This window comes from Neopsephotus bourkii, unplaced genomic scaffold (genome assembly GCF_033783945.1).
Source record: "Neopsephotus bourkii isolate Nb327-2 ecotype Australia unplaced genomic scaffold, CSIRO-AGI_Nbou_v1 NB_333, whole genome shotgun sequence".
Taxonomy (NCBI): Eukaryota; Metazoa; Chordata; class Aves; order Psittaciformes; family Psittacidae; genus Neopsephotus; species Neopsephotus bourkii.
The window spans coordinates 1,076,753-1,092,897 of NW_026900839.1; the positions used below are offsets into that span (position 1 = coordinate 1,076,753).

General features: G+C 46.2%; 1 protein-coding gene across 1 annotated transcript in view; it reads left to right on the top strand.

Annotated features, from left to right (window-relative positions):
- Positions 1-15,916, top strand: part of TMEM201 (transmembrane protein 201) — a 28,822-nt gene extending 12,906 nt beyond the window's left edge. The window contains exons 7-11 of the mRNA XM_061347892.1: positions 7,639-7,856; positions 9,299-9,370; positions 10,361-10,651; positions 11,137-11,268; positions 11,712-15,916. Coding sequence (XP_061203876.1) covers positions 7,639-7,856; positions 9,299-9,370; positions 10,361-10,651; positions 11,137-11,268; positions 11,712-11,809 — 811 coding nt within the window. The 3' untranslated portion in view covers positions 11,810-15,916. The remainder of the gene's footprint in view (positions 1-7,638; positions 7,857-9,298; positions 9,371-10,360; positions 10,652-11,136; positions 11,269-11,711) is intronic.
- Positions 15,917-16,145: the final 229 nt, after the last annotated feature.

Genomic DNA, 16,145 nt, shown 5'->3' on the forward strand with positions numbered 1-16,145 from the left:
CCCAATTAGTGGACAAAGCCACCTAATGTAGCGGGCAGTGGAACCAAATCCAGTGCCAGTTCTGCTGCTCTCTAAACAAGCTGCACAGAAGACCCAGGAAACCTTGCCCATTAAGTGAAATAAGACATCTAGTCTTTTTTCCCCTCCCTCTTTCTCCCTTCTTCCTGCTTCAGTGCTTTCAAGTTGTCGCCATAAACATAGGAAAAGACTGATGTTTCTATTTAGCTGGGATTGTCTTGTGCATTGCAGGCTGAACTGGAAGTTCCTGCTAACTTCTAGCACATGAACATACCTGGTATGGCAGAGGTGAGCAGTCCCTCTTGCTGCTGTCAGGTATGTCCAAGTGATGGAAGGACTCATGTTTAGAAGGATATATTGAGACTGCTAGAGGGAGGAGAGGGATGAGCAGCAGACAAACTATTATGATGTGTGGATGGTCATGGTAATGTCATGCCTGATTTTTCACGGCAATATCCTCTTTTTAAGGAGAATAAAATGAATCTGTCCAAATTTTCTCGCCCAGTAGCAAAGGAAACTCTCTTCCTCTAAAGATGCTCATCAGGCTCTGTGCATGTTTTGCTTTCAGAAGCTGAAAGTCAAGGCTTTCAGTATTAAGTTTCACTTTATCCTGTTTCATGTGGCCTCCTGTCTCTTCTGAGCAGCTATTTTCCTCCCTTCTTTTTAGCAGCACGTTTTGGGGTTTTTTCCTTTCCATTTAAACCTGCCTCATGTTTGAGCTCTCTGGGGTCTGGCGCCTTTTACCCTGTTGTGCTGTTAAGTGCTACCTTGTTTTCCTGTGCCTCATCTCTTCTCTTGTTTTCCTGTGCAGTACTGGGATGGGGAGGATGGACACTAGGCAGCAGGAACAGGCAGGTGATAGAACTGTGGGATTTACACTGTGAAACCTGACTAATATTGTTAAGAAAAGGTTTAGCTCTGTTTACACAGCAAGTGCAGATCTGTGTCCCCTTTAAAATCTTTTCCTCTGGGAGATCTGTTACTTGTGGCATGCAAGCAAGAAATGCATTTGTCTTCAAACAAAAGTCTTTGTGCAGATTAATACAAATGATGTATTTTTACAAGTTAACCTAATTTTATATGTCAGAACATCAGAAAAGGACCTTGTTTCATGGCCAACGTGTACAACTGATGCCCTGGTCTCTGTGGTGCTTTGTCCACAACTTTTGGACTCATAATTGGAAAGACTGCTAACAAAATAACAAAGCACATTGAAATGTGGTTCAATTCTAATGCCAAAGAAGCTTTTGTCTTTGCTCAGGTGTCACCTTATTTTCCCACTTCTTGGTGCCTCGTGTCTGTGCTGCTGCTTCTGAAAGCAACTAAAAACCTCAGAGCTGCAAAAGCAAACTTGCAGTGATTGTATTTGTGGTCTTTTAGAGACTCTGATGCTGACAGTCTCCTCTCTTTCTGCTGTTCTCACATGCTTTGTCTCGCATGCTCTTGCTGATGGAAGAGAATGATTGATCTTTGGTAAGAAAAAAGGAGTAGAAGGGCGTTTTCTTTCTATAACCTGCTAGCATTCCATCTGTACCCATTGCATCTCCTTAGACAGTTAGGCCTGAAGGTCAGTTACAAGTTGGCAGCATTGCACTGTTAACTGTTTCTGGAGGAAAAAAGGTTAAAGCACCCTCGAATCACAGAAGGGTTTGGGTTGAAAGGAACCTTAAAGATCACCCAAGTCCACCCCCCTGCCACAAGCTGTTCCTGCAGTACACTATTTCAATGCCAGATAGACTGTTCTAAACCCTATGCCAGTCTGTAGGGTCTGTATGGAAGGTGCTCTACTAACTGCATTTTTTACTTGAGGTTCAGGTAGCAAATAACTCCGTGGTGAGCTCTGTCACCTAACCCTGCCTGGTTGCTTCCCCCAGTGAGTTCAGCAGAAGAAAATGTATGCTTCCAGCTCAGGTATTTTGGTGCCAGTTCAGCACCTGAGCACAGTGCTCCCAGCCTCCTGCAGCTGAGGTGCTATTTTGTATGACACGAGTACACATTTCCTGCTGCTGAGGGGGTAGTAGCTAAAAAGAGCTTGTAACTTTCTAACATGGCTGATACAAAACTCATGAGGAACCGATATGCTGTGAGCTCAGTGCTTTGAGCTTCTTGTTTTCACTTCGATGGACTCCTCTTTCAGGCCATAAAGGAATGTATAACCTTTGGTCACCAGATACAGCTTTGTTGCCTGAGGATTCTCCCATCCATGCAGGCCAGAACATGCAAACATCTTAACACGAGTAGAGGTTTTTAGCCCAAAAGCCTCTAATTTCAGGTGCTACTTTTTCACACTGGCCACATGCTGTGTGTCTGGAGCAGAGGATGGTACTGCAGAATGGAGCTGAGGTGGGGAGGGTTTGTGTGTCACTAGATCAGGTGTGCTCCAGCCCAGAGTGGCTGTGGCTCATCTGCCAACTCAGAAGCATCTTGTGCCCTGCCCAACAGAGCTGGATATATAAAAGGGCCGATGGGAGTTCATTAAGTGCCTTTCCCTGGACATGGTTTTTGACAACACTGTGTGGCTCTGCTTCAGTGGGGCTGTTGCAGCTGCAGCTTGGGACAGCAGTGCCTGTACGTCTGCCAGGCTGGTGCTTCTGTCCTTTGAGTGCCACCAGTGAGTGTGGCAGTGAACAGGACACTTGGGCTGCACTCTTCAGTTTCTGAGCAGCTCTGCAGACTACAGGGGGGTTGAGGGAGAACCCAGAGCAACCAAGCGAGCATCTCTGCTGCTGCTGCTTCTGGTCTTCCTGAAGCCCTCACTGACGTCACTGCATGCAAACTGACGCCTTTGTGGCCCTTTATGACTCTAAATGCTCTATATTTATATCCCAGTCTTTCCTTTGTATTAACTCCTCCTTGCCTGCATCTGTGCTTTGCATGCCCTGGTGAGCTGAGCTTGGGTGTGTCAAAAGCTGAGGGCAAGATGGGACTATAAAACTGGTGTAGTGGTGTTTTATTTTGCCTTTATGACTTATTTTTCCAGTACGCTGAGATGATGTGAAGCTAATAATCATGCTTAGATACTATAGAAAGTATGTATTCATGTATTGTGGATAAATTATTTATACTCTTATGAAAATTAATATAATTAATAGCTACATGATTGCTCGAGATTGACTCCACTCCTGAAAGCAGGGAGCTGTGGTATTTGGCTTTGCTTTGGTTTTTAAAGAGATGCTTTTGAACTTATGTGCTGTCACATATAACCTACTGGTTCATTCCTGGTGTGTTGTCACCTGCAAGTACCTTGGGGCCTCTGAACCATAGCAGATGCTCTCATATGAAAGGGGCAGTACTCAGTCCTGAAGTCATCCCCTGTAAAGCCTCATTTGGGACCAAAGCTATCCAGTGCCCAGGCAGGGAAGAGATCCTCTGAACGCTTTTGTCATGCCAGCAAGTCTGGAGTGTTGTAGACATGGGATGTGCATACACACAGACACCCCCCTCTATCTTTGTGCCACCAGCTAGGAGCAAAGGCAAAACTGATGACAAACATCTGTGTCTACTCTAGGAGTTATTAGTGCAGGACCTGGCATCTGGAGCATTTTCATCTCTAATTCACCCCTCCTTTTGCATCCAAAGCTGGACAGTGTGTAGGAGAAAAGAACTCTTAGTCTTGGCAGCTAAAGTTTATAGCTAAGTCACCTTAATGTGTCTGAGACCTGTGCCCCTTTTTTAGCATGATCCTTCCCTCTCCCTGTTTTTTATTCACTATATTGCTCTTCACCCCTGGTTATGTCAGCATATGGAGGCACAGCTTATGGCCCTGACAGATGTGATGCAGCACACCAGACAAGTGACTGCAGGTCAGCTCGCACAAATGTGCTTATCTCTGCTAGCACTAGGTGAGCTGCTTCCGCAGGCAGGGCAGCAGCACCCATGCTGCTTGGAGAAAGTGGTGCAGTCATACATGGGTAACTCATAGCTAAATTATGATGGGACCTTAAGTCCAGAGCAAATATTATAGCCCATGACTGACCCATAGCTCCCTAGCTGCCTGCAGGCAGATGAACCTGAGCACATACAGCACATACAGCAAGCTGCCTGGCTGTGACTGTCTTACCTTCTTACTTCATGTGCTGAATTATCCCATAGTAGGAGTGGGTCCAGCTACAGCCCTGTAGTCTGACCTGAACCGTGCTCTCCCATGTCTGTATCCCAGGGGTAATGCAGCATCTCTCATTACAATGTGAATTCAAAAGGCTCTCCCATGTCTCTATCCCATAGATGATGCAGCATCTCTGGTTAAAATGTGAATTCAGAAGGCACACACGTGTGGTGGTGTCTGTGGATAAGAGGGAGGTATTGGGACAAGAGGAGGGGAGGCTCTGCTGGGAGGAGGCTTTTCTTCAGGACAGTGTACGGTCCCAATACCATGTAATACTCTTCTTTAACCTTCTATTTATTTTTGAAGTATCTGTGTAGCAGAGTTGTGCCCAACTGTAGTAACGCTGTGACCATTGTAACCTCTGACTGAGATACCCCAGTTTTGATGTTCACAATACCAACTTCTGAAATAAACGGCTTCCGGGCCCTATTTCCACAAACTGTGACTCCAGAGCCTTTTTTTTTTTTACCCCTTCCTTTTTTTGTGACTTTTCCCCCCTCTTGTTACCAGACCCATTATTATCATCACGTGCACAAACGGCTTGGAGCAAGGCAGTAGTGTGAGAGCAAAGACACAGCTGCACTGCTCCATTCCAGCGTGATGTGGCTGCGTCCTGCTTTATGGTCCTCTTCATCCCTTCACCTTTTTCATCTGCTTCTCAAAGAAGTTTTGGTTGAGCTCATCATTCTTGGGCATGAAGTGCATTCCCATGGGAGCACCCTGCTTCTTAGCAGCATCTGCCCCTCTTGACATGACAGTGGTGGACACTAAAGTACACAGGACTTTCCACATGGTGCAGGAATTTACTCTGTTCAGAGCAGATTCTCTGGTCAGCACTCAGTCCCTAAGTCATGAATATGTTATGCTTAAAACTCTTCAGCTGTTCTTTGCTAACCAGAAATAGGCCTTTTCTGGATGGCGCCATCAGCTGCCCAGAGGATCTGGCTGCATTTGTGAAGTGGGGCTGGTGAGCAGCAGAGCCCATGGAACTCTGATCCTAAAAAGTTAAAATCCCAGGAAGAAGATAGTGGTTATGAGTGATAAATGACTGTAATATCTTCCAGCCCAGTCAGTGAAAAACTGTCAATGAGCCAGAGAAGGTATTTTCCACTGCAGCAAGGAGCTGTCTGAGGTTTGTCCTTTAGCCCAAAGACACAAAGAATGCAAAGATAGGAAAAAAGAGCTGTGCCGTCCCCAGGCCGTGCTCTGCTTTGCCCTTTGCAGACATGCCCCAGTGAGTGGTAGGTATCACTCTTTCTGATACCATGCACATCATAGTCCTGAGCTGCACTTCCCATTTCCTTTCCCCTTCATTTCCTCTTACAAAGCTGAGATGCACATGTACCTCTGCTGTTTACATCTGTATGTGTGGTGGGGCAAATGTGTCTATGTCTGTGCACTAAAGACCTCTGCACGTTTGCGAAGCATGACACCCTTCCCATGGAACCTGAAGAGGTTGGGCAGTTTCTGCTGCAAGACTGAGGAGTTCCTTGCTGCTGTTAAAGGCATGTCCTGCTTGCAAGCACCAGGAAGCTGGTTGGCTCAGATGTTGCTCAGCCTGATTAAGCTGGTCGGGATTGTTGATGTCTGCCTCGTACTAGCAGATAAGTAGTTCCATAAGATACTTGAAACGTAATCTTAACTCTAGACTGCTGCTTCTGGACGTGCTAGCACTGCATAATCTTGCTGCATCACCTCTTTAATCTCCCAGAGAGAATGGCATATGCATAAATCACCTCACAGCTCAAGGTTGAGATATATGTATTCCTTCACACTCTCCTTTACTGCTGGCTTTCCTCTGACAGAAGAGAAGCCACGTTACTGCTCTCATCTGTCTCTGTTTTCATCAAGTGAGATTAACCCTCCAAATGCTTCAGCTTGATTGTATGCTGCAAAGCCCGATCTATTGTAAATTATATATGCTTCATACTTGGTTAGTACTTCATCATGACTTATTTGACAAGTGTATGACCTATTTCTAACTAAACAAAAGCTTACAGGAGATCCCTGGGAGATCTTGTTCATATTCTAGACTTTCCTTCCTGTACTTTGTTAAACTGTGCAAAAAATACAAAATTCCTATATTTTCAGCCTTCTTTGAATGCTCATTTTGATGGTATATGGACACAAGTGAGACTGCAAAGCTGACCCCTCAGTTCTGATGCAATACAGTCAGCTAAGCCTTACGTACAGACTAAGATCAGTACATGATTACAAGGTGGAATGTAAAGAAGGTAAAAATAGGAGTGTTTGACAGATTGTTTAGCTTAGGTTGATCTTTAAATCTTAAACCATTGCAAAAGTCGTTGAGGAAATGGGGTATCAGACACCAATTGCATGGTTTATTTACATATAGTAACTGAATGTGAAATACTGTGAGGACTTTCAAATACAAAGTCCTTTCACTCAGTGGAACAGAAACCAATTTGTCTCTGTAGCACTTCAAAATCAAGCTCGCTGGTAGAGACACCCTGAGTACATTCTGTCCTCTCAGGTCGTGTGTTCTCAAGTAGGATGTGCTGTTCTACAGCTCCAGTCTGGCACTTGGAAAGAGCCCATTGAAAACAACTCACAGACCTAGAAATACAATGGCCATTACTATTGCCAATTGACATTTTCTCCAGTTATTGTAATAGAGATTGGTTTTTACTCACTAAAAGGAAGACAATTCCTCTATTATATGCTACAGGAGCACAGTTCCCTGTGAATGGCTGTGCTAGTACATACTTGGGGCTAATTATGATATGAGAAAGGAAAATGTAATGCTTTAAGTATCAATTTAGGGTTGGAAAACCCACGTTTGTGTCTGTCTTCTAGCATAGGAGTTTTATGTGACTCTCAACAAGTCACTTAGCTTCCTTTTGCTTCTCTTTCCTATCTAAAATGAGGGCAGTGAGTCTTCATTACCTCAGGAAGTATAATAAAAGCAAATGTATTGAAGAGGCTTGAATGTTAGTTTTAAAACAGAGCTCTTGTGTCTACAGCTTTATCTAGGTACACATAAACATACTTTTCTCTAGACTGGCATCAGAGGTAAGATGTCAGTTCTGGTTTCTAAAGACAAAAAGGCTTGTAGATAGCCACTTGCTTCCCAGTCATGACATTTCTAAGCATGTTGTTTGCATGTGCACACAACAAAAGGTGTACTCCATCATTAGTCCTGTGTGTATCTGGACTTTGTAAAGCATTCTGGTGGGCTCTGGGTAATTTCCTCATGCAGGGAGAGAACCAAGGTCCTATGTCTGTTTGCACCTGAGTTCTTAAACTCTTCCACCATTTTTCACACCCTCTCTTGTGGGGCAGGCTGGTGCACAGTGACTTCAGTAAGGTTGAGCAGTTCTTCCTTCCCTGGCTTCAGAAGTGTAGGAACATTCCCATAAACTCCTGAGCATTCTGCATCTTGCACTCCTGCACTGAAAAATGAGTCCAAACCTGATAATGCAAGAAGTACAACTGAGAGAGGGGTTACTGGAAGGTTCTCATTGCTAAACGTCTGTCATACGTGTCATTTGCAGGTACCTTTCTGGGGATTCCATTACTCTCTTCCCCAGCGGCACTGGGACTGGCTTCACTTCCCCTGCTACATCTCTCTTTGTCCCAACGCCACCCAGTATTCTCCAGCTGACAAACCAGCAGCTCTTCAGGTCCCCACGCAGATCTTCTCCTTCCTCTCTTCCTGGTCGTCTCAACAGGGCACTCTCACTGGGTACCATCCCCTCCCTGGCCAGAGCAGGTAAGTGTGTGCCTAATGGTGCAACACTGCAGAAGGAAGCAGGCTGGGAGGTATCCATATAGAATCATAGAATAGTTTGGGTTGGAAAGGACCTACAAAGGTCTAGTCCAAGCTCTCTGCAATGAGCAGGGACATCATGTTAAAACCCTGTTTAGGGATTGCTGCTCCGGTGGCACAGAGCACTGGTAATCTGGGTTTTGGCATTAAGATACTATGCAGCCTACTCTTGCCACCCTGGTGAAACAGTCTCAGAGAGCGTTTGCCTGTTGTGTGCTTACTGAAACCCAGAGGCTTCTGCAGGCATTTGTGGTGGTACAGCACCAGCTACAGTGTGTGGGAAAGAGACAGAAGGAGCAGTTAGAAGTGAGAATGGAAAAGAGCAGTGTTAGGAGGTGACTGGGAGCATGAGGGTAACTGATCTGGCAAGAGTGGTTTCTCCTCCCTTAGATGCTTTGTGTAGCTTGCTGAAGGAAGCAGAGCTAAAGGCAGGCTCTTCATAAAGTCTGTATTTTACATGCATTAGCACAACTATTGAAACTGCTGTAGAGACCCCATTTCCTCCTGTTTGTAAGGGCTCTGTGTGATCTAGGAATGATTTCTAGGCCTAAGGAAAGACTCAGTATCTCAGTAAGCCCTCAGTTTTGCTGTGTTAAAACTAACAGACGGAAAACAGCATTCAAGTGCTAAGCTTTCCTGTGTCTCTAACTGATGCATGGAATCAGACTCTGTAGCTCAAGGAGAGTTATAAAGCAGGTAACTGATTGGCTCCTGCTGCTGGCAGTTTTGCCAGCTCCTCTAAAAGAGCAAGAGAAAGACGAGCCAGGCAGCCCAGCAGCTTTGGGCACAGCCTGCACCCTCCTAGTTCCCAAACTGGCATAGGAAGGGCAGGTGTGAATGCACCAGATGGCTGGGATCCCTCCTGCCTGTAGAGCCACGCTTGTGAGGTCTGTGCCTGCTTTTGCTCACTGCAAAGCCAGACAGACTGGAGAGAGCTGCTGGGGCTGAGTGTCAAAGGATACAACCATATCTTCACCTTCTTCCTTCCCAAGCAGAGGCACCCCAGCTGTGATACAGTCACAGGGTAGATAATGTGAACTTAATGTGGTATTCAGGAGTCATCTAGCAGCTTTGCTAGGAGCAGGTGAAGAAGCACCTTTGGAAGGTGCTCCATCCTTCTGTTGCTGCTTTCACAGCAACTAAATGGTGTGTATATTTGTCATCTACTCCTGTGCAACATTAGGTAAATTATTATAAGCCAGTTCTGTGGCAGCTGGGAAAAGTGGATTATCCTGGTGCTGGCATGTAGCTTACCCAGGAAAACAGGGATGTTTTTCCTGCCTGCATTTACCTCCCCTTCTGAGACAGATGACAAGCTGGTGCAGTTACATTGAGGGGGGGAGGCTGAGCCAGCTGGGTTCAAACTGTTTCATTTTGCACTTTAGATTCTGGCTACTTGTTCAGTGGAAGTCGCCCAGCCTCACAGTCATCTCAGTCCAAGGAATCTCCTACATCAGGTAATGCACGAGGCCTTCCAGAGCAACTCTGCAGGATTTGTAGGGAGTGGGTTGAAACACATGATCCAAGTTTAATTCTTTCCTCCCTGCTCACATCCCAGTGCAAATGTCAGGTTTGCTGTTAGAAGTGCTGCAGGGGGGGTTCCAGCTAAGAGTGGGATTGCATTGAAATAAGGTGCTGGATGTGTTGGAAGTCCTGGGAGAGCTCACACTGAACCCAGTGAGACAAAGCCAGGATCCCTTCCCTGCTCTACAGCTGAGTTGAGACTGCTTTGGCAGGAGACTAAACTGTTCCCAGGGCAGCTCTTCTGTTGCACTTTCCCAGCCAGAGGAGCTGCTGCCCTGTCTGCTCTGCCCTTTTGCTCCCGTGTCCTCCAGTGACCTGTCTGTTGCCCTCTTGACCCCAGGTGGATCCTTTGGCTGTTTGTGCTGCCTAAGCATTTGCTGCTGGAAATACAGGCACAGCCTGAGCTAATGCAAACCTTCTCACATCCTGATGCTCTTTCCTAACAGCCTTTAAAGGACATGCCAGAACAGTTCATTTACCTGCAAAACAGGCTCTACTGAGCGGACACAACTGAGCAGAGAGAAAGCTCACTCAGGTCCTGGTAAACCCTTCTCTAGTCTAAGTCATTCTTGAGTTACCAAAGTGCATGTGGAATTTCTCCATGTTTTGCTATGTGGGAATTCAAATGAGTAAAGAATCTTAGTGCAAGATATGTTGGACATTTGCAACTCCCATTCCCTTTTCTTATGGAATCATAGAATCCCAGGCTGGTTTGGGTTGGAAGGGACCTTAAAGCTCATCCAGTTCCAACCCCCTGCCACGGGCAGGGACACCTTCCACTAGAGCAGCTTGCTCCAAGCCCCATCCAACGTGCTTTGAACACTGTGAGGGATGGGGCATCTTGTAGAATTGTTAAAAGAAACAGTGCCTGTTGTGTGGCATTATCATCTCATCATTTTCTCTTCGTGCTGTTTCTATTCCAGACCACTTCTCCTTGCTGTCAAGCAGCTGTGCTCCCTCCCGCATCCCTTCCCCAGCACCATCAGTGGCTGGCTCTGTGACCTCCAGCTCGGGTTCCCTGCGGTACCGCCGGCCGCTCATCAGCCCTGCCCGCCTCAACCTGAAAGGCCAGAAGCTGCTGCTCTTCCCATCTCAGAATGATGCTCAGCTCACTCCATCTAGCTCAGAGGAGCACACCCACTCAGACAGCAACATCTTTGCCACCGAGCTGGCCTCCTTCCCAAAGAGGAACCTCAGCGAGCAGGGGATTCATGGTATGCTGGCAGCTTCCTGCTGTCTCGGAAACGCATTTGTAGGAAGGAGCTGGCTTCCAAGCAGAGCCACACATCATCTAGGTGACACAATAGGTGGGAAACCTTCAGGAAAAACCTAGATGGTGATGACTGCTGGGCTACCAAAGCTCCCTTAAGAATCCACTGGCCTGGAGAGCCTCAGATGTCCTTTTCTCACTTAGTGGTGCCCCAGGGGTACTACTGCCACTGTTTTCACCCTTGTTTGGATAACTCCTTTAACCATAGGTGTGGTGATACTGATATGGACAGTGTATGAGACAAGCATGCAGGCAGCTTCTGCTGCACAGCAGTGAAATTAGCCTTTTGCTTCCAGCCCCTGTCCTCAGTCCTTTCATGACTCTTACCAGGCAGCCATTCATTACTCATGTTCTAGCTTTATCCTGGTAACTTCTGCTTTTCTTGGTTTCTGATAGTGCCTTGTGAATTTCCACCTTTTTTCCTTGCAGATGTGAGATCTGCTATGGAAGGAGGGAGCATTTGCAGTGATAATTCCATCAAAAAGGAGGATCGTTCATCACACTCATCTACCTGTGTGGTTGACACAACAACCAAAGGAGAAGATTTGTCAGGCTGGAGAGGTAGGTGCAAGTCACTTGAGTGCTTCATATACATGTGAGCATTTCGGGGGGGGGTAACTGAGGTATTTCCTATGCTGCAGTAGTGATCTGATCTTCAGATCAAATAAACAAGTAGCAAAATGGATCTTCTGACTGCTATTCTATGGCCTTAATAAGGCTATTCCTGCTCCTTGGACTGTCTGAAGAATACTGGCAGAGGACTGAACTGAGACAGGAGAGGGGTGGGGATGTGGGTGTTGAGAAGAGCAACAAGATGAAAATGGAACCAAAGAGAGCAGTGGAATCTGTCCTGACAGAAGAGTTTCAGCAATTTCTGTTTATGGTGAAAATGCTGGGCAAAGAGAGAAAAAGAGCACAAGCAATGTTTGCTGTTATTTGTCTCATCAAGTCTTTAATAACTCTTTCTACTATTCCTTTTCTTTGTGTTGTCCTCTTCTACTAAGGTCATTTTGGTAACTCTGCTCTCCGAGGCCTGCTAGCCCTGAGTCTGACTCTCAATGCTATCTTCACATCAGCCTATGTCTACCGGAGCCTGCGTTGATTTGTGCCAACACTCCCCTTCTTTCTGGTTCCACCTGCTTCGGAGGAGACAAGAAGGATTCAACCATGGCTTCACGTCTAATAGCCATGCCACTGGTGCATGCTGGTTTTTAGTGAACTACTGTCTACTCACTTCTCATGACAAGGAACCCAGTTGCTGCTGCCATCACTTCCAGGTAGAACATAGCCCAGGATTGTCCCTGGAAGTGGCAGGATGCCCAGAGAGCTCCAGTTCAAAGTGAGAGGCCTGTCAAATGGCCCTTGTGCTTTCTGTCAAAGGAACTGACCTGAGAGACAAGCCTGAACATGTGTAAGCTGTGTTTATAGGAACCTATCCCCAGCTCTTCTTTCTGACACACGAACCTCATGCTGATGGTGCTGGTAAAATGAGGAGAACTGGAACAAAGGACCTGGAGAAGAGGGGTTGCTTAGTAGCTGGTGCTGGGCTTTGGCTACTGTAGCAGCATTCCCAGCTTCTTTGCCCAATGATTCCTCTTCTCTCTTCCCCTTGGCACTCTCCTCTAAATTATCAGTGAATTTTCTTTAGTTGCCTTAAGCTTGCCTAAGCCCATGGGTGACCTTGGCTGCTGTGGCATATTCTAGCTTCTTCTCTGTTCATGTGCTTCCAGCTGGGCTGTGCCCTGAGGCCACTTTCACCAGTTGCCATTCTGGTCGTGCTGGTTCTCACAAACTGCGCATCCCTCCAGCCAGCACCCTCGCTGCAGGAGTGCACAAAACCCCAGGCAGGCATCCGTTTGTGATTTGCATTAGGAGGAGGAAGCCCGTGCTTTGCTTTACCCAGGAGGCATTAATTCTGTTACAGTGAATTCTGTAGTGAGGAAGGATCCCTCTGTGATTTGCACCATGGTCAGAGGGCTTCAGCTCACAGCTCTGCTGGTGCTTTCACTGGAGCAGCTTGTTCTTGCTGTACACCGCACAAATCTATTCTATCAGAAGGTACATGAGGAGCTGTCTGATTGTGGACATTTATCCATAAACCTTCAGTCTGATACTGGGATTTGCTAAGTAACCATTGAAGATATTTCTTACTTAGTTCAATGCCAAGGTGCTCTCAGCTGGGAATGCCAAACCTGCTCCTGGACAATCCAGCCTTCTGGATAGATTCTTCTTTCCTAACCCGAAGGAAGTGGCCCTAGATTTCAAAAGCAGTTTGTCATCTGGGCACTTCTGCTTTTGGGTGAGACTTCAGCATTGCTTAGGATTCAGGGGCCATTTAAAGTATAGTGCTGAGTACTCATAATCATATAGTGCATCTTAGGAACAAAGAAGGTGTTGGTGTTTTGATGCTTAAATCCCAAGTGCAGAGAGCAGATCCACCAATGTGTCAAGGACATGTGGTGAAGAGAGAAAGCCAACTGCCATTAGCTGTGTGTTTCCTGAAGCAGGGCTGACTCTATTAAGATAGGGTTTTATTGTCCTTTCCTTTGGGCTCCTTTACCTCAAACTCCTGTTTCCTCTCCCTCACTGTTCTGTTTTTGCATCTTGAATTACAGTGTTACAGTGTCTTTTCCTCCCTTTCAGTACTGCTGCTGTTCTCTCTATTGTACTCTTGCATGTGCACAGAAGCAAAGTGTATCTGCTGGTAATTCTCTGTTCTGAATTCACACCTCAGAGTGATGATCACCCTTTCTTTCACTTCATTGTTTCTCTTGCATGTTTTGAGTTCCTAACACAGTACATCACGGGAGTGATAGCCAGACTCTGCTCAGCACGCTGTTTGACACATTAAATGGGGCTTTACTGCTGGTAAGTCAAGCACTGACAAATCTCCCTGTCTCTTCCATTTCTTCCTGCTATCTTTTAGCAGCCACTTCCAGGTGCTGCTCCCCATCCTCCCTAGTGAGGCCTGCTGATCTCCTGCTCTGCATCTTACAGGCAGAGGACAGACCTCTGCCCACTCGTGCTGATCTGAGACACTGTGGAGGTGTCACTTCTGACCCTGCACCTTTTTCTTGGCCTCTTTAGAGTGTTGGTAAAGGGCCACGCAGCCACCACCTCCTGTACAAAGGCCTAGATCCAGGATAGAGACCTGCAGCAGAAAGATGTGCTGCAGGTTGATGATGAGTTCTTTTGTAACCTGCATGAATTGTTGTAGCTAAACTGGACCCATAACCTTGCAGTTTAGAGATTTTTGTCCCCTTTATAGACTTCTGCGGGCTCACTTGAGCATGTGTATAGGCAAGATGCTAGCAACCAACTTAAAAGCTTCTATTTAGACTTCTGCTGTTTGAGTTCCATGATGCCCCGGTGCAGTGTGCAACATCCCATTCATGGATCCTTGTCCTGACTTCCAGCATACCAGGGGCCTCCTATGCAGAGACAAGCCTGCTGTGGGTTTGCTTGTCTTTATTACACCAACGGAAGTGCACTGTGACTTCATGTATGCAAACTTTCCACCTCCACCTCCCAGTCTGCGCTGAGCCTCACCATCGCACTCGCCTGGAGTCCACATTGGTCTCTGTCTCTACTGGATTGCAATACAAATGTTCTCCTCCTTTCCAGCAACCAAGGAGCTGCAGCCTCACAACACACCTCTTCTTGCTTGTATTCCAGAACTGGAACACTTTAACCTGTCACTGCACTTCTGGACCTGCTCGCTGAAACTGTTCTCGGAAGGGTGACTTTGTCCAAAGCAATATAAGGACTTTGGATTTTATTGCTGAAGAGGGAAGACAACCAACTATATTTCATTCTGGTGCTAGAACACTCTCCAGTGGTGCTTTCACGGTTGTGAAGCCTTTGCTTGAGCAGCACACACGAATACATGTGTGTATGTGTGTGTGTGTGTGTGTGTGTGCACGTGTGCATGCATGTGTATGGAAACACTTGGAGGGTTTCATCGTTTCAGAAGATCTGAGCCCATGTTTGTCTTACATTGTTGGCCTTAATCTAGCTCTTAGATACTGTGTCTATCTTGCTGCTGTTTTCTATGTGAAGCTGGTTTGGAGGGAACTGAAGTTTATGTGGCCCCCCTGTAAACGTCTGTGCCTGATGATGCTGATCTTCAGACAGGATTGGGCAGGGGTGAGATTTTATTTTTCTAATGTCTTTCCTACTGTAAAAACTGCTGGAGTGTATGGAATGGAAAAGATCCTGACAAAACGGTCTGATAGATCTGAGCATTACTTAATAGCAACAGTTAATGATTGTGTGGGATATAAATATGCTCCATTTCCAGACCTTTTCCATTACCTACCTCCCTTAAAAACATCCAGGTACTTTGCTTATGAACTTGTTGGGCACGTTCTGAGACCTTGCAGAGACTGTTGATGGTTTTGCTCTTTGGAATAGGAAGAATTTGGATTCTAGAGTCTGGTTCCAGTGCCGCAATGGGAGCAGTTTGGCAGATGCAACAAACACAATGCACACATCCCTTTGATGGGACAGAGAGGACTGGCAGAACAAGTTGCTGATTTCTGAAGGTTATCATATGTTTTTACATTAATTTTTAACATGCCATTGGTCACTGTGGCAATGTGGAAATCCCTCATTGCTGGCATATGTAGGCCAGATTCACTGGCTTTTCGGCTGTGAGTTGGCCTGTGAATGTTTTATTCCCACCCCCTCTTCTTGGGTGCTGGAAACACCTGTAAAACACTGCTGAACTTGACTGGGTTCCTTAAACAGGGCAGCTGGAATGAAGGGCTTGCGTTGCCTGTGGATGCTGCTAGATTTTTTTCTTCCAAGCACCATTCCTGGAAATAACCATGGTCTTAACCTCTCTCACAGACACTTGTTAGAACATTAGAAAGGGACAGTTTGGCCAATCCTACTTTTCTTTAATAGGCTTTGATTCCAGAAATTGCCATCACTGTGACCTGTGGTGGGACAAAGGGACAGAGTACTTGGGGATGGATTGGGGAGCTAGAGAGGGTGAGGAGGTCAACTCTGAGTCCTAAACCTGATTTCCTGTGAAAGACAAACTGTGTGTCAATGTGTGTCTGCTTGTGTGGGGAGCTCTGACACTGTACAGTTTAGTTCAATGCGCTCCAGGGGGGGCGGAACTGTTCCTCGGAGGTTTTTAGTTGATGCTTTGTGTTCAAAGAGGAATATTTTTCTTTAGAAAATAAAACCAGATGAGTTTTCACCTCGGTGTGATTCTGTTTCTGGGGAGCTGAATTTTTGGGGGGGGGGGAAGTGAGACATGATTTGTGCTTGTGTGTGTGTGTCTGGTCCAATTGACTTTGATCTCTTCACTCTTCTAAACCTGGCACAGACTAAGAGAAAGCACAAAGCTTGGTGAGCTTTGAAGGAGCTCATGACCGTGATTCAGAGATGGAAGGGGAAGTACATGGTTATGCTTTGAGAGCTTTCCA